At 40.6% G+C, this 23,635-nt stretch overlaps 2 protein-coding genes across 6 annotated transcripts in view; one reads left to right on the top strand and one right to left on the bottom strand.

Moving 5' to 3' along the window:
* The window catches only part of MRRF (mitochondrial ribosome recycling factor), a 51,768-nt gene extending 46,661 nt beyond the window's left edge, over nucleotides 1–5,107 (bottom strand). For 3 of the 5 annotated variants that reach the window (XM_036915425.2, XM_036915424.2, XM_036915423.2), the window contains exons 1-2: nucleotides 4,904–5,097; nucleotides 112–323 (exon numbers count right to left, since the gene is read on the bottom strand). In XM_036915425.2, the coding sequence (XP_036771320.1) occupies nucleotides 112–323; nucleotides 4,904–5,097 (406 nt within the window). Of the gene's footprint in view, nucleotides 1–111; nucleotides 324–3,765; nucleotides 3,789–4,903 lie in introns of those variants that run through there. The other 2 variants (XM_036915422.2, XM_036915427.2) reach the window with 2 other exon arrangements.
* On the top strand, nucleotides 4,995–23,412 carry RBM18 (RNA binding motif protein 18). Its single transcript, XM_036915428.2, has 6 exons — nucleotides 4,995–5,127; nucleotides 7,145–7,273; nucleotides 14,384–14,510; nucleotides 17,667–17,753; nucleotides 19,455–19,540; nucleotides 21,392–23,412. Exons 2-6 carry the CDS (start codon nucleotides 7,161–7,163, stop codon nucleotides 21,549–21,551), a joined length of 573 nt encoding a protein of 190 aa, XP_036771323.1. The 5' UTR covers nucleotides 4,995–5,127; nucleotides 7,145–7,160; the 3' UTR covers nucleotides 21,552–23,412.
* Nucleotides 23,413–23,635: the final 223 nt, after the last annotated feature.

Here is a 23,635-nt window from a genome sequence, read left to right as displayed (position 1 = left end):
ACACCATTTCCTCATGTGGCAAGGGAAGAAATTCAGTACCTCTCTGAGTTCTCTTCCAGCTATGACTCAAGGGCTAAAGTGAAGAAAGAAGTGAGAAGGTCATGTCTTTACCTTTGGCTTTCTTGGTAGCAAAATGACGGACTGGTACAGCTGGACAGGCCATGTACTGCCCATGGCCATTCTGTCTCCCACTCTCTGCCCTCAGCGTAACTTCTGAAATAGGTCTGGTCAAGGCAGCAAGGGAGTTACAAAAGGCAGGGTGGACCAAGCGGAAGCACCTTAAACCCAAGGCCATGACTGAAGACAATCCTTGTGAACATCCACTAAAGAGAATAAGACAAAAAGGAGATCTACGTAAGACAGACTCTATTACAACTTCAGAACATAATTTGTACCAATTAACAAGTAATTTCTACAAACTGACCTATGTGCTAGACAATTTAAATACATTATTTCTAATCCTCCTTCAAAAGCAGTACAAAGAAATGTGATTAGCCTCATTTTACAGGATGAAGAAACTGGGGCTCACAGAGATTTAAGTAACTTGCCCACAGTCTGTAGGACTCCAAATTGCCATGCTCTTTCCACTGCACCAAACGCCTTTGGTACACAGGGAACACAGAGTTAAGTAAATATGCAACAGCCAAAATCTTTAACAATGCTAATTAAAACCTTATATGAGAAAAGGCATAAAAACTTGATAAAGTTATACTATAAAGAAGGAGGGCAGAGCAATGGAAGAGGACTTGAAACCATTTCAACCAAGTAAGAAAACCATTTCAACAGGCATAAAATGACTGGAAAATTCACAAGACAGCATTTAATTAAAATTTTCTTTGGTTCCTCATACACTGATTACCAATTAGAATGCACTTTAATGTGAGTTTGAAGCATGGTTGAGGTTTGAGATCTTCCATGTTATAGAACTAAAGCTCTGGAAAATGCCACCCTCCTCTGTGTTAATAGTTTACACACTATACTTCTGAAATCTTTGACCATGGAAAGATGCTACTAGAACCTAAAGTTACCTCTGGGATAGAATGCAGTCCTAGCTTACTGACAGATGCAGCATTAACAGCTTCTGCCAGAAATCTGGCTATCACTTAGTTGAAATTAAGAACAACTAGCATCAAATACCTGGAAGTTACTACCTTTGAAAATCAACCCCATACCTCATTTTTAAAAAAATATCATCCTAAAATGTTGATGCAGTATAATAGGCTGACTAAGAGCATGGGCTTTCCAGTCAGGAAGACTTGGAATCCAATCCCAGCTCCTTCACTAACTAAATGCCACTGAGTATCTCTGTACCTTGATTTCCTCAACTGTAAAATGGGGATACTTGTATTTCCTAGGGTTGGGAAAATCAGTGAGTTTATGCAGGTAAAATACTTGGCATAACATCTAGCAGACAGCTGGAGCCTCCAAATGGGGCTCCACTTACAGCTATTGCCCTTCCTTCTAAAGACTTTCAGGAAAGTGCCAGGATCAGACACAGTAAAGAACTCTTGCATGTCATTACTGATGTACAAGATAGCCTAGAGTCAGTCACATCAATTTTGAGCAATTAAATTCACTCCACCTTTCTGGGCATCACTTTCCTTATCTGCAAAATGAGAAAATCCTCATCTTAACATAAAATGAGATAGTGAATGCATATAAAACAACTAGCACAGGTCCAGGAATACAGTACCTGCTTCACACTGCTGGCTATCACTATCATTATTTCTTGAAAGAAAAGCAAATTTCTCTTGATGGAATTTTTAATAGGAAGTGATGCTAGATGCCAGAAATCAGTGTCTCAAGTCAGTAAAAACAGATCTGGATTTTTAAAAAATGAAGTAATAGTTTTTCCTCTTTTTAAATTATCATCAATAGCTATTATTAATTGAGATCAAGCCTGGGACTGCTTGCTTTATCCATATTACTTTATTTAATCTTATCAATAATGTCACAAAGAAAATACAATAATCTCTATTTTACAGATACAGAAACTGAGGCTCAATGAGGCTGTCACTGTCCAAGGCCATGGAGTTAATAGCTCTGCCCTGTTTCAGCAAAACTGTTCATGAAAGTTTGGCTCTAAGTGAGGTTTCTATATCTAGGTTTTTCTAATATAGCTAATGCTTAACCCACACTTCAGTCCAAATATGGCTGTAGAATAATGTGTGGTTTAGTTTTTTTTTCATCTACAGGGCCTCAATCTGGCTGCTCCATTCAAGACAGGTTTCCTGGTGTTCCTGTTGCAGTTCATAATACCAATCCACAAAGCAACAGGAAATCAAAATGGGTTAGAAATAAACAACCTTTGACAGAAAACGCAGCACCCAAAAGCAGACCCAGTACACGTGAACAGGAAGACAACTCTATAAATAAACCACATTGCTGAAATGTTTAAAGCGTAGATTTTAATTGCAAGTAAGTCAGGAAATTGCAAAGTGGAATTTCAATAAAAGCAGTTGCTTGGACCCTTTACCTTAAGGACATGCATATTAATACTCAGTTCAGCACAGAAGTCAAGAAAAGGAACTGTGATGGAAGCCCAAGTATTATCCAGCAAAATTAATCTGTACTCAAAACAAAAACGTGTCAGGAAGTATCTGAGCTTTGGACGCAGACTTGAACTGGAATCTCAATTCCCACACTAGCTGTGTAACCTTGGGTAGATCACTTAGCCTCTCTGAGCTAGTTTCCACCACATCTTTATCATGGTGTTATTAATGAGCCTTTAAAAAGATAATTATAAAAATAATAATGAAACAATTACTAACACTTATAGAAATAACGATGTGCCAAAAATAATTCTAAGAGCTATACTGCATACATTAAGTTATTTGAGCCTCGTGATACCACTGTGAGACAAAGTACCATCATTATATCCGTTTTACAGATGAAGAAACAAAAATGCAAATAATTTGCCCAAGATTTGATTTTAGGCAGTCTAGCTCCAAAGTCTGTGCTCTTAGTACTATACTAACTGTACTGTGCACATAAAACACAGTACAATTACCTGCATTATTATTAGAATTGTTTTTTTTTTAACTACTTGAAGCACACATTCTTTTTCCAAAGTAGTTTCTCAAAACTTGTATTTCTCTGCTTTTCATAGAAGGTGCATTTTAATTTTGGAAAAAACTAGATGAGGAACACAAAGTCCTAGCTTATCTATTGTCCCAGCAATCCCTCCCAATCCAGCTGCATATTAGCTTATAATATATACATTTTCATAAATGTGGGTGTACACACACACAGGCCCTTGGATATAAAATACTTGAGCACATTTATCTGATTCTCACAATAAAAGCTGGAATTAGCACCCACATTTTACAAATAAGCAAACTGATCTTTCATTTCCTTGGGTACTCCTGCTCCAGGGTCTTCAAAAATACTGTTGAATCTACTTGGAATGACCTTCCCCCATCTTCTTAGTGAACTGTCTCCCGTTTTTCTGTCAGATTTCAGCTTAAGCATCACTTCCTCAGGGGATGGTTACCTTGGCCATCTCTTCTAGCCCCAACTAGGTCAAATGGCCTGTAGTCCACTTTCATAACACCCTATACCTTTTCATAGCAGTTACTTTAACAATATCAGTTAATATGTGTGTAGCTATTCAATCATTGTTCAGTTCCCTTCATAAGACTGTAAGCAGTACAAGGACTGGCCTGTTGTTGTCTGGTTCACTGTAGTGCCCAGCACTGAACACAGAACACACCAAATAAAGGTGATGAACACATGAATGAAAGTCCAAAATGATTAAATCCTTACCCAAGGTCACAATGCTGGCACCAGAATTGGAATCTAAGCCTCAGACAGAAGGCCCTGGGCTCTATTGCCCAACACTGCTTCCATAATCCCTTGGCTTGCCAGATTTTCACTTATATATAGATAGTAGAGCATGTTCTTCTCTTAATTCAGTGCCATGTAAAGGTGTTTACAGTATCTGACTACACACAATCATGTCCCTGGAATAGCCAGAGGATGAGACACTTTAACAGGTGTAGTTTTCACCTGAGAGCCAGGTCTGGATTCCAATATCCTATCACATCATTCCCTACCTTCACCCTCTTTAGATTTGCAACCACTCTGTATTCAAAAGGCATTTGTGGCAGCTCTGCCACTGACTTGTGACTTGTTATCAAGTCATTTCTCCTACCTAGGTTGTGTACCTCAACTATAAAATGAAGGGTCAGACCAGGTTTTCATTCTTTCCAACTATAAAGCTCCCCAAGATTCTGGGAAATGCAATAGAGTGTGATGAAAGGAAAAAGGCACCAGACTTAGAGATGGGTAAGTCCTGGTTCCAGCACTTCCCAGATATGCGACCTTGGACAGGTCAAACTCTCTGGACCTCAATCTCACCTGTAAAATGTCAGGGCTACCAGGATGACCTAACGAGATAAGGTCTGCAGAAATAAAGAAGGTTCTGGTAAACAGAGAACTAATGAAATGGCAACTGTTCGCCACTGGGCGGCACAAAGTAATGGTCGGAGCTGAAGCTTTGGAATTTAAGTTCCATCACCTTACTAGCCGCGTGACCATGGTAGCAATTTCCCTGAGCTTCCATTTCTTCATCATGGGGTAAAATAACACCTACTCCAGAATTGAACTGTTCTGAAAAGTAAATATTCCTGCCAGGTACTGGGCTAATAAATAGCGCCTACTATTCAGTAAGCCCCACGCCCTCCCCTAAATTCCTAGCTGATGAGCGAGGCCCTTATAACCTTGTTGAGACCTTCCCAGATGCGACTGGTCTCACCCCCGGCCTTAAAGGTCAAGCCGGACTCAAATGGAACGGGTCGGAGGACAGTGGTCAGACTCCCCAAGGTTCCCCAGAGGTCCTCGAGTAGAGGTCTCTGGCACCCGGAGCCCACGCGCGCCTCCAGGACACGCCGAGGCCACTCACCAGTTAACGCCCAGGTTACTGGGAAAAGATTCATGTAACCGCGTCGACGGCGGCGGCGCAGGCGTCATGACGTTACGGGGCGGTGCTGCGGCGCACGGGTAGCGCGTCACCGGCGGCCTGGGAGCAGGAGGTGCTGGGGTGGTGGCGTCTGCAGCGCCGTGGGGCCGGGGAGTTGCGACCTGCTTTGGGGGCATGAGCCGAGGGGACGCCGCCGAGCCCACGAGGTGAGTCCGGCCGCGACGTGCCTTGCACGTCGGCGCCCCACGAGGGGCTGATAGAGAATGCTGCCCTAGCTCGACTGTGTCCCGGCCCCGCCCCGGATTGTCCCGCCGCTAGCCCGGAAATAGCAATCCAGGAATGACCCCCTCGCATCTGGGAATTCGCGGCCCGGAATCGGGAAGCCGGGGGTCCAGGCTTGACCCTGCCGTTACCGTTAGCTTTAAAGAACAAAGTGCCTTTGCGTCTCTGGATATTAGTTTTCCCAAACGACTATTCATGGCTTCCAAGGTGGCTGCAGATCAGCTGGGAGGATAGACGTAGAAAGCGTTTTGTAAACTCTTAATCTGAGGGGTTGTCGCCATTGCAAACCCAAAGGATTTTGATAGTCTCGTGCCATATTGATCCTTAAACATACCGTTCCTCAAAAAGCCCTGTTTTGAGCTGTCACAGATACTGTCTCATTTAAGCCTCACAGCGATGCATGAGACAGGAATAATTGTGCCCATTCTAGGAAGGAAGAAGAAACTGAAGCTCCAAGTGGAGAAGTGCCTTGCTTCATTCATTCATTCATTCAGTAAACACTGAGCACCAGCCATAAGCCAGGCAGTGTACTGAGTGCTGGAGATAGAATCCTGATCAAGGTAGTCAAGGCCCTGCCCTCTAGGAGCTTACATTCTAATGAGGGAAACAGTAAGATAAGATACTAAATAACATTGAATTAACATTGTATGGAAAGAAAAGGTGGCTGTGGTAGAGACCAGCAAAGAGTTCTGCTCTATGAAATAAAGCTTTCCGGAGGAGAGGACTGTTAAGAGGGGGGATCATGACTTGCTTAAGCTACACAGTAACTGCATGCAAAAGCTAGGATTTGAATAGAGATCTTTTGTCCCCATATCCCACACTCTTGCCACTGAAACATGGTACCCTCCTGTGATATTAAGTAGCTATTGATATTACTGCTGTCTTTAGATATGAGAAAATCAGGAGTTCCCATCATTCAAGTCTGTTTCAAATGCCATCTCCTTTAGAGAGGCCTTCCCTTTCCACTAATTCTAAAGTAGTACAACCCCAGTCTCCAGGCCAAAACACCTTGCCCAATTGTGTTTGTAGCACTTGTCACTGATTACATCTTGTTTGTTTATTTTGCTTTTGTTTTGACCCCCCCTTCTTCCACTTCCAAATATAAGCATCCTGAAGGTAGAGACCTTGCTTGTTCACTTTTCTGTCCCCAGTACCTAGACGATTCCTAGAAAATAGAAACTCTAGTAATTTTTGTTGTTGTTTGAATGAACGATTAATCTGTAGAAAAGGAGGAGGAAAGGAAAGAAGGGAGAAGACTCAGTGTTTCTCCTCCTCTGTTTCCTCTGTTTATGTCTGTTTCACCTCTTTCTCAGGAGGTAAGAGCAAGAACTATGGCTTATTCATTTCTCTGTTTTCAGCATGTAGTCCCTAGTTTGGCAGTTATTAGTTGCTTGTCATCCATTGCTGGACAGATTGAACACTCAAGTTGGAAAGGAAGACGAATACGGTTGTGTGCAGGGGGATATAAACATGTTCACCAAACAATTAGCTAGGATCTACCATGTGCCAGACTATAGGTTGTGTTGAGATGGTGGCCTTAAATTTCCTGTACTTTTTCATGAGGAAGGGATGTACTGCTGCTATTAAGACTCTCTTTTCTGGTGATTTCTAAGACTTATTTTGGGTGACAGTTTTTGAACTGGGGTATCATGTAATAATAGAGACTTGGGCCTCCTGCCCAGTCAGCCTCTGGCTTCAGAAGACGAAAACTTCTAGTTTCTACACACAGACCCATACCCCTTTCACCTTAAATGGAAGCTTTTACGCGCACTGCCAGAGGTGCTGTCCCCAGGGAACTGGTGCTGGGGCCCTGGGTGTGGAGTAACTCAGGCTATGAAGGACTTCCCAGGTCATGCCTTGAATAAATGTTGAGTTGAATGTAAAGTTTCATGTTCACACAGTATTGCTCCTCTCCTGCCTGAATGTTCACATTTCCTGTAGTAGTTCATAAAGATTGATGGAAGGAGAAACGAAAACTCTTCCCCTGGAGAACGCGTCCATCCTTTCAGAGGGTTCCCTACAAGAAGGGCACCGGTTATGGATTGGCAACCTGGACCCCAAGATCACAGAGTAAGTCTAAACCGTCTTAATTCATTACCTACAGAATTGAGATGTTTCCAGTGATGTGTTCACAAGAGTTTTTTTAAAAGATGTAGGATATATTTTGTCCCTTTTATTATGTTTTAATTGTGTTTGAAGGGTATATGATGTTATTAAATTGTTACCTTGACATTTTTCTTAAGTTTGGACTCTTCTGCAAGGCCACAGACATGGGTATCCTTTAAACTCATATACTTCTCTTTTCCACTTGCCAAAGATGTTCTCCTGTTTTCAACTATTTGAAACCTTGTACCAGAGACTGTAGGAAATTATTTTCTATAATCAGCCTTGGGCATACTGTGGTCCTATAAAAGAAGGAACAAGCAGAAGATTCAGTACCTTCACAAACAGTAGGGGGACGGGTAAAATAGGTGAAGGGGGAAAGAATTAGTGAGAATGTTTGTTATCCAATATGGGCAATGGTTAACATGAGTGTATACACATGTCAGAATTCATCAAGCTGTATGCTAAAATTTGTGTATTGTATGTACCTCAATATAAAAAAAAACAATAATAATAATAAAAGTAAAAAACAGGTTACCACTTGACAATAATTCATGTTAAGCCACCGTGGAACTGTAGGTCAGAGCTGGAAGGGATCTTAGAGATTGATCACCACAGTCCCTGTAGTTTTCATTCATTCATTAAATGATTAGAGTGCCCACTGTCTACCAAGTGTCATGCTAAGCACTGTTCAAACTTTTTAAATCTGAGGAACCTTGTCATAAGATCATCAAAACCTATACATAAAATAAAAACTCAGAAGTGCTCTATTTAAAGTGGTTCATGGGGCACCCAGAGCCTTTTGGCAATCAATTACAGGGCTTCGCACATGAAAACTTACATGATCCAGCTCTCTTATCCTACAGTAGAGGAAACTGAGGCCAAAGAGTCAGAAATTAGCTTGCTCGTGGTCACAAAATCTGACTAATTGAATTGTCCTGACTCTCCACTTTCTCTATTATGGCCACTATAGTGGAAAGCAGTTTTTTAGCAGTGAATTGAGAGGTTTTCCTTTTCCCAGGTGTTCATTAGGAGCAGGGTGGGTATTTGTGGCAGGATAGTAAAGCGTGAGCAGAGTGGGCTATACAGATCAGTGCTTGACAAGCGTGGAGTATATCATCAGTCCTAGAAGTTAACTCTCTTTGGAATAGTGTTAAAGGTAAAGGGAGAGGAGGCAAGGGAAGCCACTTGTTTGAGTCTGGGATGAGAGGAGATGTGTATAAGGGCTGGGATTAGAAGAGAGGAAAGAGATGTAAACTAATGGATCCCCATCGTGACAGAAAGTTCAGTTCCTTAACCTGCTCAAGCTCAGATCATGTAAATATAGATACCTTTGGGTTCCTCTAGATAGGATGGTGGTATTTAAGAAGTGTTGCCCCTATATTCAGTCACCTTGGTCATGGGGGCCCTGGAATATAGGCTGTGCCTTTGTTTTAGCTGTCTTTACTCACGGGTTTGGGGTTAAATGTGAGAGTCTGCCCAACCTTTCACTAATGTCTGTTGATCATTGTTTTGGCTGCACTTCACTGTAATGAAACCCTTGTTTTAATTGTGTCCTACTGCTTGACAGAAGGTTCCAGTGGGCTTCTGCCACCTCAGCTTATGTCATAAGTGGGAGCGTCTGAATGTTTTCTTCAGTTAGAGCATTAATAGGAACATTGAATCAAAATTTTCCCACTGGTGTATATGCTCTTTTTACATCAGGCCAGAGGCGGACATCAAGTACTAACCAGCCAATCAGGACCTTGCTGGCTCTACCTGTGGCCTCCCTACCACTGTATAACTAGAGATCATTTTCACTGTTTTTTCTTCTGTGGATTCCTTATCTTAAAACATTTTCTCCACCAAACAACCTGATCTATTAAATAATAAATTTTTTAAAGATACAGTTGCTGATCATAGCTTATAGTTAGCATTAAATGCCTCGTATTGCCTTTCATTTACTTAATTACAGCAAAGACACCTAACATTTCAGTAAGGTAGGTCTTATCTTGTGGAAATAAGTGATTTCCTTCCAAGTTTTTCCAGTACATAAACATCTGGATCCTTTTCCCTTCAAGGTAGGTAACAATGGGCCTAGACTAATGATTAAAATACATTCATTTCATTTCCAAACATTGTAGGATTACATGTTGTTACTTACGTGAACATGTGGTACCCAGCTTGTAGTCCAATCTCAGAAAGCATCCTTTAAATCCGAATCTCTCAACTTCTAGTGACTCTTGACAAAAGTCTGCAGAGCACTCTCCAGCTTTCGTAATTAAGCTGACGCCCCACCCACATATTGCTGCTGGTTCCTACTGTTTCCCCCTTTAATGCACCCTTCTTATCTCTCCAGTACATTTCCCTACTTTTTACCACCCCCCTTCCTGATGTGTCTCATAAACTGATTTGAATGCCTCTTGTATGCAAATGCTCTCTCACCTCTTGTTAAAAGACAGTTTATAGTAGGTATTTACTGTTATGAATGATTACAAAGGTATGTAAAACAGCAGTACTTTTCCACTCAATTTTTCAGAGTTTATTTTGTAATTAATTCTAGTCATTCCATGTTGTATCCTTTTTAGTTACTAGCCTTAGTCCTCAAGTTATAGGAGGAAGTCCTTTTATCAGCCTCCTCTGCACAGAGTATGTATTGCTAACTGACTGTCTAGCGTGCTGATATTCTGTTTCTTGTTTATTTATGTTCACTTTGTGGCTACAATAATGACCATTTTGTGGCTTTACTAGGTGCCAGGAATATCTATACCACCAAATATGAGGTCATGGAGATAAGGGAGTGATGGCATACTCTTATTTACAGAGGTAGCAGATTCCAAACCCATGCTCTTTCTACTATAGTCTGATTTCTCCCAAGTATGTTGTACCTCATATTTCTTACCTCTCAAGTAAGAATGTTCATCTGAGTGATCTGAATGTTTCTTCTAGCTCTGTTGCATTAGTTCGTTTTATTTAAACTCATAATAACCTGTGAGGCAAGTGAAACAGATAATACTTCCCCTGTTTTATAGGAAAAGAATTAAGTGAGTTCACTCCCTTTACTGAAGTAGTTAATGATAAGACTAATTTCTCACCACCTAATTTAGTGCTCTTTGCACAAATATTCTAAGAGTTCACATAATTGAGCAATCGTAAATTAAAGTATCTTATTCTAAACTGTAAGATGTTAGGACTTCTTTTACATTATTTTGGGACCCAATCCAACTGACAGGGTAAAAAGGATACCTCTAAATAGCATCAATAGTGCATCTAACAGAGAAACTGAAAAAATTAATGTCCTTAGACGTTATCTATTTTCCACACTGTAGTTTCCTCTAAAAGGGTTAATACTGGCTTTCCTTTTCAAATATTAAATGTGCTGTTTAGAAAGCTAAACTAATAGCCAACGCATTATGCTTAGGGAGAAGTATGAGAGGAAACAAAACCAGTGAAAATTCTAAAAGAAGGAGCGTTCTAAGTGGAGGGTGACTCACAGGTAAAGTATATATAAGTAGATAAAATTGTTAACATGAGAACAGAAGAATATCAGGAAGACCTTTTTGACTGAAAGAGGAGTTGAATACTAAGTAATAATGAAAACAGTAGTTGGATAGAGAGAATTCTATCAGATTAATACAGGGTCTTTAAAACTTACTCAGGCAAGAGGTTTGAATTTCTTGTAGAAGAGACTTAGTGTGGTGTTTCACAGGAGACTGACATCATGACGGTGGTGTTTCAGTGGGGAAATTAGACACCAGTACGTAGGGTGAATTGGAAGGGCACAGGTGGAAGGTGAACATTAGCTACCAGAGACTGCCATGAACCAGACCTGCCGTTCATATCACCTAGACAGAGGCCATGAACTTGGAAACTAGTAGGTGAGTCTGAGAGATGGAGAAAGTGCCTGACAAGGAGTGGAGAGCTGAAGATGATCCTAACATTCCTTGCCCTAAGAAACGTAAAACGATCATGTCCGTGCCAACTGGTGGGCCAGCTGGAAGGGGGGCAGCAGTTTATGGAGGGGAGGTGGTCAGTTTATATTAAGTAAAGTTAAAAGCAGTGGAGAACTGTCTGGGTGGAAATGTCCTGATGCAGACTTTCAGGGATAAATTAGAATTCAAGGGCAATGAAATGCATGAGCATGTGAGAACAATGTGCACCCCTGGTGAGACCCCTGTTTCTCTCTCAGCCGATTCCTTATTTTTCCTTTGTGGCCCATGCTTCTTTCTTTTAAGGCCTCGGTTTGCATGAAACAGCCTTGACTGTTAGCTTAGCTGTTAAATTAGAAACACAGTAAGGCCATTTAATAACATACAAAACAGAACATAAGGGCTCACCACATAATAAATTTTATAGTCTTATAAAGAAACTTTTCTCTAAAACAAATTGTGCACCGTAAACAATCTTTAAAGTCATTTCTTAGGCTTCCCATTATCTACAGCATCAAAGCACAGTCCCCTTACTAAACACGGCAACATCCTTCACAACCTAAGCCCTCATCCTCAGCTCTGCTGCCCACCCCCACTCACTTCCAGTGGGTCAAACTCTTCACCTAGTGTTTATTAAGCACCACCTACCTGCACAGTTGGCCTCTTCGTCTGGGTACTCGTGTACATACCTCTTTGCACAGGTATAGTGTTTTGTAATGTATTGATTACATATCTTCTGTAAGCAGAATGTGAGGTCCTTGAAGGCAGGACCTAGTTGTATTCATCTGGAAAGTCCAAGGGCCTACTATAGTTCTTGACACCTTCTAGGGGTTTCTTTAACATTTGTATGGATTAATTCTGCCTGTGCCATTAGGCAGGAAGGACATTTTAAAGACCCATTGCAGAAAACAGTGATTAAGTTGCAGAAATATGTATGGGATGGGGGTGCTTATTCTCTAGCTCCTGAAGGCTTGTGGGGCCCACATTTCATTAAGTGAAGCAAGGCTCTGATGAGTAGTGAGCACTCTCCTACTTCAGCAGCAGATGAAAGTGCTTGCAGATGTGAAAGCAAGGTTCTTCAGGCGGCTTTCACTATCAGAGCTTACAGTCCCCATCTCCAGGAAGCAAAATAGTAAACATTTCATTCCTTTTGTTGCGGTGTTCCCATAATTTCAAGAAAGTATCAAACAAGAAAAGAAATCCTGGAGAAGTTGAAAGACACAGACCTAAGCAGATGTTCCTGGAATCTTAAGGTCACACTTCTCGGGCACAATGTCTTTGTTAGCTTTTCAAAGAATAATCTGTTGGCAATTTTTTTTCCTGAGTAAATTAAAATTCATTTCCTAGGAAATGCCAATCGCCTTACCTTCCTGCTATTAAGCAGAATGGAGCTAATGAAAAGATGACCAGCCCAAAGTAGCACTTAGATTGTTTTTTAAAAAATCGATTTGACCCACCATTCATGGCAACTGGCACAATATTAAGGTTTGAATGGGTATAGTAAGTGGAAGATGCATCTGTGAATTAAAGACCCTGGGGAGACTTCTAGCCCATCTGTCTGTGCATTTGAGAGACTCACCCTTGCTGTAAGCCTAAGTAAAATATCAAATAAAACCAGGAATTTTCACTTGAGGTGTCTCCCTCTCCCCTGAAGAATCACCTCCTGCTTTCTCACCAGCAGTCAGGGTCTCCTGATGGTAGTTGAGAATTTGGAAACCAGGGCTTGTTGTTGTTCCCTTTCAGAACAGGTCTGAAGACCAGATTAACATCCACAGTAAGCCTCGGGAGCCTTGCATCCTGCCCCAGTACAGCCCTGCGTTATGTCTTCCTCGCTCCACTCTGTCAGGCACCTGATCCAGGGTAATGGGCTTGCTTGTTGGTGTGCATTAGTATCAAATTTAATGTATGTCGCTTATGATCCATTTCATATCTTTCTGCCTCCCAAAGGAGGTTCTTACTCAAGAATAAAATCTTGATGAGTTTCTGCTAGAAAACAATGTGAATATAAATGTGGCTATAACGACAGCTTTACTGACTCCCAGTGGGGTAGAATTCCGAGTAATAACAGATTTAGCATGTGAGCTGATACCTTTTTAGTATCACAGGGACAGCATTGTTTAGAGAAAGCCTTGACTCCATTTGAATAGTGCAGAGGATGCCAGGAGGAAGGCCAGAGGAAAAGGAAGCGGGAGAGTTGTTGGTTTGTCTCACCCTTACATCAGATGACAGGAAGTCGGAACTGAGATTGGTCACAGCAACCTGTTCAAGCCACATCTGTTTGAATGACTTAAAAGCTCTACAGAAACCAAATAAGTTATAGAGAAAGGAATCTGTGAAGAGGATAAGAGGCAGAGTGGCAAGCAAGAGCTTGGGAGGAACCTCCTGCCAGGAATACATTTCTTCCTTGGCCACCTATATTCTTTATTCAGCCATGCTCCAGAGTACAAACTGTGATAAAGCCACTGAGGTTGGTTCGTTACCCACAACTGGATGACTTATAAGACCTGCTACATCCCCCTGCCCTGCCTGAGACCAGCCTCCATCACATCGCGGTCCTCATGTTCAGTCCCGTCAGGGACTGGAAGTCTCAAGCATCTGTGGAAGTGCCACGAGCTGTGGTCTGTTTGGTTTTGGGCAGAGTTTCTCACAAGTGCAATTTGGGGCTAATGAATTAACTCTGAAATCTGCCAGGGTTGTGTTTTATTTGTGCGACTATGTATGTCTCTGTTACTTTTATTTTTGAGAGGGGGTGGGCTTTGGCTTTTGGAGCGTGGGTCTGTGTTGCTGACGGAGTTGTAGTTATTCACAAATACTATTTCATTGCCAGGAAATTAAAAATAAGCAAATCGACACTATTTTTGAGCTTTTCTCCAAAGAAAAAACAAATGGTGCTTGTGGGCCAGACAGCTGTTTGTTAGGTGTGGTTTTTTTGTTTGGTGTTTTTGTGCTGGACAGATGCATAGCCATGACAATTCTAGTTCCCGTTCCAAATAGATGCAAACAACTCTGTTTGCCAAATAAACGAATGCAGCAATTTGGAGGAAGGCAGGGGGCAGGGGCATAAGACTTTATCGCTGGGGTAAATTATCTCCTGCTTTTATCTCACACTTGAGGCCGAGTGGCCAACAGAATTCCCAGGGCATGCTCATGGGCTGTTCTTTCTCTACAGATACCACCTCCTCAAGCTCCTCCAGAAGTTTGGCACAGTAAAGCAGTTTGACTTCCTCTTCCACAAGTCAGGTGCTTTGGAGGGACAACCTCGAGGGTACTGTTTTGTTAACTTTGAGACTAAGCAGGTAATCAAGTGTCTCCCCTTCCATGGTGCTTACCACACTCTCCGAATTATTTGCATCTCTCTCCACTACTAGAACGGCAGGTCCTTGTGGGCAGGAACCATGTCTGATTCATCTCTGTGTGCCTAAAGGAGGGCCTCAGTAAACAAATGAATTCACGAACAGCTTTCAAAATCTACCCTCCCTCGGCTTATGGTCTAAGGCAGCTCACCTAGTTTTCTGATCAGCTGCTTTGGTGCCCACATGAAGCTTGTGGACATTCTCCTCCCTGTTCCATTTTGTTGTTCCCTCAGAGCCTGGCCAACAAAGCCTCCTTTTCTTTCAGTAGCTTTACCCGTGGTGCAGAAGCCCTCCCTGTCTGTGGTGGGCCACCCACAAACTCTCTTTTATTTTGACTTCTTGAAAATGTACCGTTCTCAATGTCTCAGAATAAATGCATACAAATTTCAACATATATGGAGGAAGAGAATGGTTAGCTTAAATGGTGATATATACATGTATCTTCTTGTATTAAAATTAGTCCTTGGAGTGGACATGCCTTTATAAAGAAATTGCATTTGATTGTTATTAAATATAGAGATGCCGCTTAGTACTCTATAGCTTTATTAGTCACATGTGAGAACATTGCCTGGTTTTTGTTTCACTTATAATAATATGAATGTTTTTTCTTATTACAGAAGTTACATGTTAATTATAGATGAAAATGTAAATAAGTGACTTCACTTATCAGCCTAGTCCCCAGAAATAATCACTATTAATATTTAGTTGTATATCTGTCCCATCTCTTCTTTCTTCACATTCCTGCACACATACACACACAAACACATGTACAGCTTACAACAGATGATTAAGATCTTACTAACCTGTTTACCACTCGAAGTATATTAAAATTTTTCTGTCATCAAATACACATGAAGATAACATTCTATATCATGATATTGTGGTTTCACCTGTGTAGATATATAAACATGTAAAACTATTAATTTATGTATTTCATACTTACCCATTTTATTATATGTAACTTAGCTCTCAGTTTAAAAACTAATCAACATCATTTTTGATGACCACACAATATTCCATGATCTAAACAGGTAGGTTGTTTGACTAATCCCCAATCATTAGCTATTTAGGTTGTCCCCAGTTATTCACAAGTGTGAACAGTGCACTGTGAATATCTAGTTCTAACTCTGTGCATATTTACTACATTTATGGAAATGGAGTGGTGTCATCAAAGGTCATGCATATTTTTTGTTTTGTTTTTTTCATTGAGGTATGTACAGTACAGTGTGCAAATCTTAGTGTACAGCTCAATGCATTTAACATGTATGTGTGGTCATGTAACCACTGTCTAGAAAAATAATATCAAACATTCTCACTTTTTTTTCCCCTTCACCTGTTTTACCCAGCCCTCCCCTGCCCCCAAAGTTTTCTTTAAATAATACAACTCCTAAATTGCCTTCAAGAAATGATGTTATCAGTATGTTCTGAGCCAGTGTTAGAGTGTTATTTGTCCTTACTAATGCTGGGACTTTTTTTTTTCCTCTTTTGCAAATGTGATAGGCAAAAAGTGATACATTGCTGTTCTGATTGGTCAAGTTTTTTTGAGGGAACTGAAAGAATGTCCTATATAGTTAGCATTTTTGAAAGCTTTACTCTTCCTTAATGATAGGGTGTGATAAGGATTCTTATAGACAGTTAAAATCAATGATCATGTTGATGATAGATGTTGGTTTAAAAATACCAGGCTAAAAGTCACTAAGTCTTGCTTTACTTTCTGGTTCTTGTATGTATTTACTTTAAGCAAGTCTCTTAACTTCTTATGGCCTCAGTTGTCATCTAAAAATGGGGACTAAAAATACCCTCCCTAACTTACAGGAAGTTGAGAGAACAGATGAGGGTATGGATGCAAACACAGCTGGCATTTAATATTGTTGAATACGTGAACTTTGAAACAATGTACAGGGATAGGAAATTATATTTTAAAACATTTATCTCCTGCTGGCATCTTATTACTGCTGACGCTACAGAACCAACAGAGTGCCATGCAAATGCCAGTTCACTAAATGACACTTAAAAAGAGAATAAAGTGTTGCTTATCTATCCTTCCTGGTGCACAATAGTGAGGCAAGGATGTCAATGACTATCTAATGCCTAACACCCCGTGGGTACATTGTTGAATGTCTGCTGGCAAGCTCCAGAGGAATGAGAGACTCACCAGTAAAACCACCCTGGAATGCCTGCTGGTATTACGCTGCAGTCTCAGATAGACTCTCCTTGTTCCTTTTCCTGTTTCTTAGGGCTTCTTCAACCCCAGTAAACGTGGGTTACACTTGGCTGAGTGCCTCACGGATACAAATGGAGCAGAGAAGGTTTGGCAGGATGGAAAAGTACGGCCAGGCTTCCTGGGAATGTCCTAGAGTGACTATTATCAAGCTTCAGGAATTCCTTTCAACCTTGTTGCTCCTATATCTGATGGGGAAAGAGTCAGGGAACTTTTGGCTCTGAAAACCAGGTGCATAGATCGGCTCACACAAATACCTTGCTCACAGTCTCTTTGACTCCTGCCAGCGTTTTCCAGCCTAGTTTCCTTCACTCCCATATCCTTTGAGGCCATGACTGTTTCTCACTTTGGATCCAGAGAATATGAGCCCTAGACCAGGATACAGCTCCAGGGCTGTTTCTTGGCATAGGGGGAGCACAGGGAGTTTCTCGGCTAGCAGGGACTCTCCTAACCAACAGAGGCGTGTAGAAAGGCACCACCTGTGAACAGTTAGCTGATGTTGGCCGAGTGCTTACCAAGCGCTCCACACCTTACATGGCCTCTTTGACTCCTCTGAACAACCAACGAGGAACAGGTAGTTTTAATCCATATTTTACAGGTGAAAAAGCTACTATTCAGAGGGATTAAGTGACCTGCCAAACATTCCGCTGCCAGTAAGTGACAGAGCCATGATTTGAGTTGTTGTTTGACCGACTTTACAAAACGCATACTCTGTTTGTTGTTCTGCCTTTTTTGTTTTTGTAAACGCTTTGCCAATTATTTATCAGAAGCAGTTTGATTATAAATGCAGCCATCAAAGCTAGTGAAGCCCTACGAGAGTACATGTAACTAGTTAGGCATTTGAATGTTTGACTAACGTTAGTCCCTTTCCTGGACAGGAAGCAGAACGAGCCATCCAGTGTCTCAACGGCAAGCTTGCTCTGTCTAAAAAGCTGGTGGTACGATGGGCACATGCTCAAGTAAAGGTAAGTGTCATGGGCTGGAGACACAGCACTGAGCTCACCCTAAGTGAGGCGCCTGAAAGACTTTGCCCACTTACCCACTTGCGTCCCAGCCTCCTCACATCTGAAACAGCCATACTTTGGTCTCCTACTTGTATTTACCATGTGTGTTGCCAGCTTTTCTTTTGAGAAACATCTCAGGAGGGATTAAGTTCCTTCATTGTTTCTTTCCACATACCCACACATTCTGTTTTTGATTGATTTTTCCATGTGGCTGATGTGTATACTCAGACCTCTATCATTTTTTTGGTGGGGGTTGTTCTTTGGAGGAAAAATGTATTTATTTTTTTAATTAGTTGCTTTAGGCATTATTAGACTCCTCAGCCTCTCAGTTCTATGGTGAGTTTGAACACGTTTATTCTTAAAGCTTGAGAAATGGGTAGTTTGTAGGAGTGCTCACAGCACTGGTTTCTCATTACTCCAGAGACTTTGAGAGTTATTTGTGGGACTTTGCAATGTCTGTATTGTCTCCAAGGCCTGAGAAGTGGCAAAGTGCCTTGTTCATCTCTTAGTTTGTCTCTTGGTAGAATGCACTGGAAAAGCTAAGACCATTTAAAAAAAAAAAAGAATGGCATCCTGTTATAGCCAGCACAGAAGTGGTAAAGTATGTGGACTGGAACAGTCCAAAGAGATGATTCTCTTCCTTCTGCCATGGGGTCTTAACAGATCTGCCTGCAAAAAGATTTGTGACAGTTAAATTGGAACTCCAATCTTTAGCTGTTGGAGCATGGCTTTTGACCAGAGACTCTCTACCCAACAATCTTCCTGGTAGAGAGTCACAGAAATTAGACATTTGAATTCAGTGTCCCAGCTGAAAAAACGGTTCAGACACATTGGATCCTAATGGGTATCTCAGGTAGTGACGTAGCCTTCTCAATTTCTAGGATGCATTGCCTTAAAAACAGAAACAAAAAGGGGAATTACCAAATGCTTTTTTACTCAAAATCAAGTCTAATTTGCCAAACTGGCTTTCATTTTCTTGTTCTGCATCTCATCACAAAGATAGGGAAGAGAAGTTGTTCTTCAGTCCTGCCTTCCATTTGTGAGTCTCTATGCCTCGTGGTTCTCTTCCCCTTTTAATCTTTTTAGCCAGAGGCTCCTGATTGCTTTTTAATATTATATTTACTTTTTACAAGAAGTGTGTAATTACCTGACAGCAAATTAAACTACTCTCTTACTGCAGATGTCTTCTGTATCAGTGGCTGAAAGTCTGTCACTACCTTTCTTCTCTACTCAGGCCTGTTAAGAGTCGACTATTATGCTTGATACTTTGCAAAAATCTAACAAAATTTTAAAGTATTTTGGATACAGTGAAGTAAGTATTGTGAGAGGTGGTATGTGACAGTTAAAATAAGAATGTAAGAGGGCAGTCCTGCTGTGTGATTGTACCGTTTATGAATTTGAAAGTTGAAATTCTTTCCCTATCCAATAAGGAGGACTAATGACTAGATGGGAAGCTTCTTCTCAACTTCTTTTTCTAAATGTATAGCTTTTAGGCCAAAGCTATGTAGAGTTTTGCATTAATTCTAAATGTAAAGCAGTCCTAAAGTTGCCTGGAAATACGCTGATGATACATTGTGGGGTTTGGAATTTCAGAAGCCAGACACTACAGTATAGGGCTGGGGTTTGCTTAGGTGAAATAATTTCCCTTTTTCTTCCTTCCAGAGATATGATCATAACAAGAATGATAAGATCCTTCCAATCAGCCTTGAGCCATCCTCAAGCACTGAGCCCACTCAGTCTAACCTAAGGTAAGGTGGTCTATTGAAGGACTCAGAAACAGTGTTCATTTCTTCATCCCAAGCCTTCATTCATACTCTGGTAAATCTGTGCACACTTAATTTGGACTAGAATCTAACAGGTTGAGAGATGTGTTCAGTTAATTTCCAGAATGTATACATTTCCTCTCTTCCCACATCCCAAGATGGTGTACGACCCATTTTTAGAATCCAGTTGCTAAAAAAGCCTGGGTGCACTTAGCACATACTAGCCATCATGTTTGCCACTGGGATACCGAGGTAAATCAGACACAACCCTTGCCCTAGAAACAAACGCTTTAATAAGGCCCTGAGTCTTGTCAGTCTTGTGGCATTTGTCATAGTACACTAATTTCTTTCCATCTATGGTTCCTTTATACAAAATTTTAGTTTATAGTGCTTTAATTCTGTGTACGATTTCAGCAACTGTGACAGTTTTGGTTCTAGTATGTACAAATTGTCAGTTACTTCTTTGGAGTTAATTCAAAACAGAAGGAATGAAGGGTTTCATGGAGGGAGGGGAAATTAAGTGGATGGTTGAGCAGAAGTAGAGTATCTTCTTTTTTATTTTTTTTTGCATTGTAGCCCAGGGAGAAATTTTAACAATAACTACAGCCAGGATTGATTCAGCTTACTCTGAAGCAGGCACTGTGCTAAACACTTCACATGCCATATATCATTTAATTATCTTTAAAATGCTGGTAAAAGTGCTGTTACACTCATTTTACATTTGAGGAAACTGAAGCTCAGCGAGGTAAATAAAATACCAAGATCACGCAACTGAGAAAATAGCAGGTCCGTATGCAAAGCCAGGCCTGCTGGACTTCAAAATTCAACTTTCAGTCAATACTTCAAGGAAACTCCATGCTGTGAATGCAGGAATCCAGTTCTAAAGCCTGTTGCAGGGGCAGGGAAGAGGATTCGTAAAGGAGCCTCAGAGGTTTGTAAGAATTGGAAATCAGCAGACAATCATAAAGTCAGGGAGGTGGTGCCCATTTGGATGGAGGGCCAAGGAGAAAACAAACAGCCTTTTCTCATGTATTATGTACACCAAACAAAACATGTATAAGCATCTCATTAAACTGCAGGGGAAGGTCATCCTGAAATGTTTTCAGGAGTGATAAAAGTGGTAAGTCAAAATTTATATTATTCTAAGTTTAATACCACTGATACTTCTTAATTTTGTGCTGCTTTATTGTTTTGTACTCCAAAAACATTTTATGATTATAATGACTTCTATAGATGCACTGAAAACTCCTATCCACTGTGCTATTTTCTGCATAAGGTTCTGAACCTCTGTGATCACAGATTGGTTTCCACAGAGGTTTTCCTAAATCTAACTCCTGCCAGGAAGAGTTGACTGAATTTGTGCTGGTGATCTCCATGCTACAGCACACATGTCTTCAGTTTCTTATTTTCATTGTTGGCATTTTTTACTAGATAACCTAGTGCTTTCCATTTGTGTTTTAATCCAGAGAACCTCGCTTACATCTTCTACTAACATCTGCAGCTAACTAGAGAAGGTTGTTTTCCCTGTGACTCACACAGAAGGAACAGCAGACTGTCCCATTAATGGCAGAGGTGCTGGAATGCATCTTGATAATACCTTGGTGTTCTTTCTCTTCTATCGTAAATTTAAAATTTTACATTGTCTGTGTAAGGTTCTGAGTATGTACCGCAGATGTGTACACTCCCTTCCACCTTTCTCTCCTTGACTTTAATACCATCGACAGCATCAAGAATGGAAAAATAAAGAGTATCTTATCACTTCTTTGACATGCATAAGAGGCATAAAGAAGATGACATACCCAAGTGTTTTCTGATCCTCTGTTATTCTTTTCCCAGTGTCACTGCCAAGATAAAAGCCATTGAAGCAAAGCTGAAAATGATGGCAGAAAATCCTGATGCAGAGTATCCAGCAGCTCCTGTTTACTCCTACTTTAAGCCACCAGATAAAAAAAGGACTACTCCTTATTCTAGAACAGCTTGGAAATCTCGAAGATGATGGTTATGAATTACCGTAGCAGCAAAAACAAATTGGTCTCCACACCTGAAATCCTCTGCCTTTGTCCTTTGTATATGTGAATGGTACTATCCAGCAGAGCACAATCACGTTAGAGTTTTGCTAACATAACGTTTTTGGATGTTCTTATGGATGTTTCTTCCCTGAAGTATGTGTGGAATTGAGCATCATCCAGAACAAATAGGATTGTATCCAAAATTGTGATTTGAACACTGGGATGCTCTAGCTGGCTGGTTTGTTTGGATTTATAACTCCGGAAACATGTTGTGTGCCAGAGAGAAAGGCAAACATAAAAAATGTTATTATTTAAATCAGGAAAAGAAATTTATCAACGTCTATCTGAAAGAAAAAAAAAAGAACATTTGTCATTGCTCAAGTGTCATTACAACATAAAGAAAAAGTAAGAGACTGGGAGGGAAGTGGGAGATTTTGAATCATGTTCAGAACTCTTGTTCCAGAATTTACTACAGAAATCCCTCCAACTGGACTAAAAAGAAAAGTTCTTGGCAAAAGGGAGCTGATTCTTTCAAATGTGTGATAATATGTTTTTAGAGTTATGCTTATTGTTTCAAAGTCCCAATTAAGAAAACATGGTGTATATCTTAAAATTGTTTGCATCAACAAAACTGTAGAATCAAATTTAGCATTTTGTACCACAATGGAAGTTCTGTTTGGAATTCCAGCTTTTATTCTTATCGTGGTCATTTTTTTTCAATCTGAATAATCCTGCCTCCTATAATGCCAAATGTTGTTATTAATGTGGGACTTTTAAAATTGCATTTATTGCATGAGATTGTTTTTATAGCATGAGAATGTTCTATTTGGAATTGTATCATGGTCAGTCTAAATAGAAAAGCAAAATTTCCTTGAAAACCTAAACATTGCTATATTGATATCTATCAAACATTTATTAATAATTGTGTAGGGGTCTGAGTAGAAGAAATTGAATTGTCTTGTGTCGGGTGAGAAGAGGACAAGCAATGGCCACAACAAAGCCAGTGGAGCAGGCACCTGTCTGGCAGCAGGACTGCAATGACATCGTGTTGTACGTAGTTGCCAAAGGCTTGAAAGACCGCATGACTTTAAAGTGATTTTTCATTTGCAGAACATACGTCTCCCCGGACATTTCTGCCACTTTGAACCTTCTAAGTATAACAATAGAGAGGAAGAAATCAGCAGATTGGCCGGGGTGGGGGGTGTTTCTGTCAGTAGTTTTGGTCTTTTGGTGCCAGGTTGACAGACTGTCTTGTTGGGCAGCACTGTTGCCTCTTTACCAGATAAATCGTCTTGGTACCCTAGGTGTCATTCTTGGTGATTACAGACTGTTTTCCATTATCGTTCCTAGCAAGAGGAAGCTTTCATTATAGGACTTAAGTCTTCCTGTGAGAATAAATGAATTAAGATATTTGAACCAAAACTTCAGCATAGTGAGGTTTCAGAATTCACAGAACTGGTTCAGAGAAATTCTTAGCACCTTTCTTAAGGTAAGTCTTTTTAGATATTAAATACTTTCTGCATTTACTGGCTCTGTCTATGATGCAAGCAACTCCTTCCATTTGAGGGATAATTCAGGGAAGTGGGAGCATTATCTCCCATTTTTCTGGTAACTTTAACTTAGAGTATAGAATTCACCATTTTATCCTTAAGTCCTCAAAGGGTTGTGGTAGAGTAGGATTTAGTTAATGCGAAATAATCTCCTATTTTTAATAGGAACTTAGAAAAAAATTTGAATGATCTAGAGTTGTTTCCTTTAGAGATCAGAGCTATTTATTTGTATTTAAAGCAACGTTTATTATTTGTACCAATTCTTATTCCTCAGTGTGAATAAAAGCAAGACAGTGTCCGTGTGGTTGTGTGTTCTCTCATCCATTCCCTGGAATAGTGGTGATAAAGGCTGCCGTGAGTTCTCTGCCGGCTTGTTCCCCGAACTTGGGCTGGCATGTCCAGGTGCAGTGCTCTCTCTGAGTGCCTGCTCTGCAGAAGCAGAGCCTCTTTCGCTAGAGGCAACCTCAGAGGCAATTCTCCACCCTTTATGCCTGCCTATTGCTCCTAACTATTCTCACTGC

The sequence above is a fragment of the Manis pentadactyla genome, chromosome 3 (genome assembly GCF_030020395.1).
Source record: "Manis pentadactyla isolate mManPen7 chromosome 3, mManPen7.hap1, whole genome shotgun sequence".
In the NCBI taxonomy this organism is placed as follows: Eukaryota; Metazoa; Chordata; class Mammalia; order Pholidota; family Manidae; genus Manis; species Manis pentadactyla.
Note: the sequence above shows the minus strand (reverse complement) of the source record. Positions and strands in the feature narration are given on the sequence as shown.